Source organism: Micropterus dolomieu, linkage group LG21, assembly GCF_021292245.1.
Source record: "Micropterus dolomieu isolate WLL.071019.BEF.003 ecotype Adirondacks linkage group LG21, ASM2129224v1, whole genome shotgun sequence".
Classification (NCBI taxonomy): Eukaryota; Metazoa; Chordata; class Actinopteri; order Centrarchiformes; family Centrarchidae; genus Micropterus; species Micropterus dolomieu.
In genome coordinates, this window is record NC_060170.1 from 1,607,020 (window position 1) to 1,609,783 (window position 2,764).

At 37.9% G+C, this 2,764-nt stretch overlaps 1 protein-coding gene across 1 annotated transcript in view; it reads right to left on the reverse strand.

Moving 5' to 3' along the window:
* Nucleotides 1-624: 624 nt before the first annotated feature.
* Nucleotides 625-2,764, reverse strand: part of zfr (zinc finger RNA binding protein) — a 35,139-nt gene continuing 32,999 nt past the window's right edge. The window contains exons 19-20 of the mRNA XM_046034419.1: nucleotides 2,109-2,206; nucleotides 625-1,776 (exon numbers count right to left, since the gene is read on the reverse strand). Coding sequence (XP_045890375.1) covers nucleotides 1,594-1,776; nucleotides 2,109-2,206 — 281 coding nt within the window. The 3' untranslated portion in view covers nucleotides 625-1,593. The remainder of the gene's footprint in view (nucleotides 1,777-2,108; nucleotides 2,207-2,764) is intronic.

Genomic DNA, 2,764 nt, shown 5'->3' on the forward strand with positions numbered 1-2,764 from the left:
TCCAATGTGCATAAAACATTAGAATCTGTGCCATGGACGTTGATTAACACAGACCAGTCAATTTTCAACTGCAGGTTTTTGTCTCCAGTTTATTGGCTCAACTGTCCAGCAACCCACCCTGAAAACTCCCGGTTTCCCCGATGGTCAGTCCGCCCTTGACTGAAAATCAGCCATTGAGCACCTTAAGTTTAAGTTATCATGGGTTTCTGGAACGGAAAGTGGTGGTTTTCTATCAACTCAAGATTAACATGGATAGAAACCCTAATCTGGTGCATACTGCCCTTGTCCCTGAATAGGTGGTAGAGATTCACATTCGAATAGCACTAGCCCATATGCTCCTCATTTGAATTCACGGAATAGGCTGGCTGCTAGTACATTTCATAATTTAATTACTCTGTTCAAATCTCTCATTTTGTGTTTTTACAGGCTCGTAACAAACACAACAGAACACTCCAAACAGAAAGAAGAATCCTTTTCAGAGAGATTTAAAAAATACATACAATACTTACTGTAGGTAAGAAACAGTTTGTAAAATAGGCTTGATGCTAACCTTGCCTGAAATATTGTGTTTACACTGTATACCATGTGATAAACCACTGTACATAAACAGAATATACACAAGTGTTCAGTCTGGAAATATATTTATTCTGCTACTGGAAATGTAAAGCAGAATGCAGAGTACGGCAAGCATTCACAATGGGACCTACACTGAAGGGCAAGTACATTACCATCCCCAGTCATGATTTTTTTTATTTTATTTCCAGTATTGAACTTCATTTAGCACCTAACCAAGTTAAAAGGCAAGCAAGCCAATAAAGTTCCTTATTAACCAGGAAAACACATTTTAAAAGCCAGTAGAGTAAGCAATATGAACATGGCTATGTTTTCCACAAACCAAAGCATTTTTAGATATTTAAAGATTATACAAATACTTTCATATATATGAAAATGAAAAGACAAAACTACATTTAGGGCTGACAACTTCAATACTAACAAATATCTATCAACAGTTCTTCTGAATCTTTGTGCAATGACTCATAGGTCTTTTAGCTTAAGTGTAGCCTAGCATTGAGACATAACAAGACCACAGCATCAATCACCACTTGTATTAAGCACAGTAATTAATATTCAGAAGAAAATGAAGTTTGCCAAATTAGTGCTTCACAATAGTAACATAGTCCACCTCCGAATGCAACTATACAGATGAATAAAGGCATCAACATTTTTGATCCTACAATCTCTATCGTCCCCCACAACTTCAATGAAGAACAGAAAACAGTTCAGGGGGGACCAGCGGCAGCTTAAGAAGCCGCTGTTAGCATCAGAGCCACTGTCAGAAGATAGTTTAAAAACTGCTGTATCTAGTACAGAGAGTTCTGAACCCCATCTTTAAGAAATCTACAACTAATACAGTACACAAATGTGACAGTTTTGTTTGTGTAATACCGAGTGAGGCTGCAATTAAACTGGTACATCTGAAGCTTAAAAAAGGAAAACTAACAACTCTGGACCTTAGCCAATACACAGAAGACAGCGCATACAACATGTTCGTGGATTTCTGTATGTAGATTACTTTAAATTAGTAACAGAAACTTAGAAACTATCATAATCTTTTTTGTCCTTTTTGCCTTCACCCTCGAAGCTGTCTGTCCCATCGCTGTTGTCACGGCGACGCTTGCGGCTGTTGCGGATGTTGAAGCGAGGGTTTATCTGCGGCAGAGGGTCCATACCCAAAACCTTATGGATCTGACGGAATGCCAGCAGCCTCAGAGCAAACTGTATGGAAACACAGAAAGAACATTTTAAACCAAGGACTTTTAGTGTAAGCCAAGGCAAATACAAGACACCTTTCATCTTCATTAGAGTAATCAAAATATAGCCGAATTTGGATTTTACTGCCAGAAAGAGCTGGCAAAAAGGTGGTACCTAAGGACAGATAATGACATAAGGACAATTTAATACCCAATTATACCACTCTAAAAGTACAAAAATATTGACATCAACAGGAACTGACAAACTATTACTGACAAAGTAATTGTTCAAAGCACTCAATTACAATTGCTTGGTCTCAATCAACCTGATTCATGTATAATTTAAACAGCATGTACCTGGGCACTTGAGGTGATGTCTTCTCTCTGTTGCTCTCCCATAGCTGTTAGGGTATCCACAGGCTTCTTTTCACAAGGGTCTACCAATCCTGGCCCACCTGTTCAAAGAAATAAAATGGCATTAACTCATTTCATCACATCTTCATTGTCCTCTGTATTAATACCGATCGCAAACTTTTCAAATAGACAAAACCGCTGTTGTCGGAGAATTACTAAGCTTGTCTATTAAACAGGAGGGGTGTCACTTGGTTTTATTTTTGTTGGCCAACTTTTGAATTGAACCTCAAACTGAGTGTTTTTTCTTTGCTTACAGGGATATAGAATGAAGGACTCGTAGATTTGAACTGAGATAAGGACTCTGTTGGCAGTTGAACTGTGGGTTTTGTATTGAGCACTTACTGTATAATACACTGTGGTGAACTTAGTTTTTCTTGTCATCTGTGGGTAAGCAGACCTGATGATATTGTATCATATTATACTCAAGTCATCTTTCTCACATTATCAAAATTTAATACTTCTTCTCCACCATTGCTCATAATAATTCATGCAATTCATGCATCACTTTTCATCATAACACAGGCCTGACCTACAGGATAGAACAGTGTATGTTTAATCTATTTAATTCTGTGTTGGTCAAACTATACACCGATTGGGGG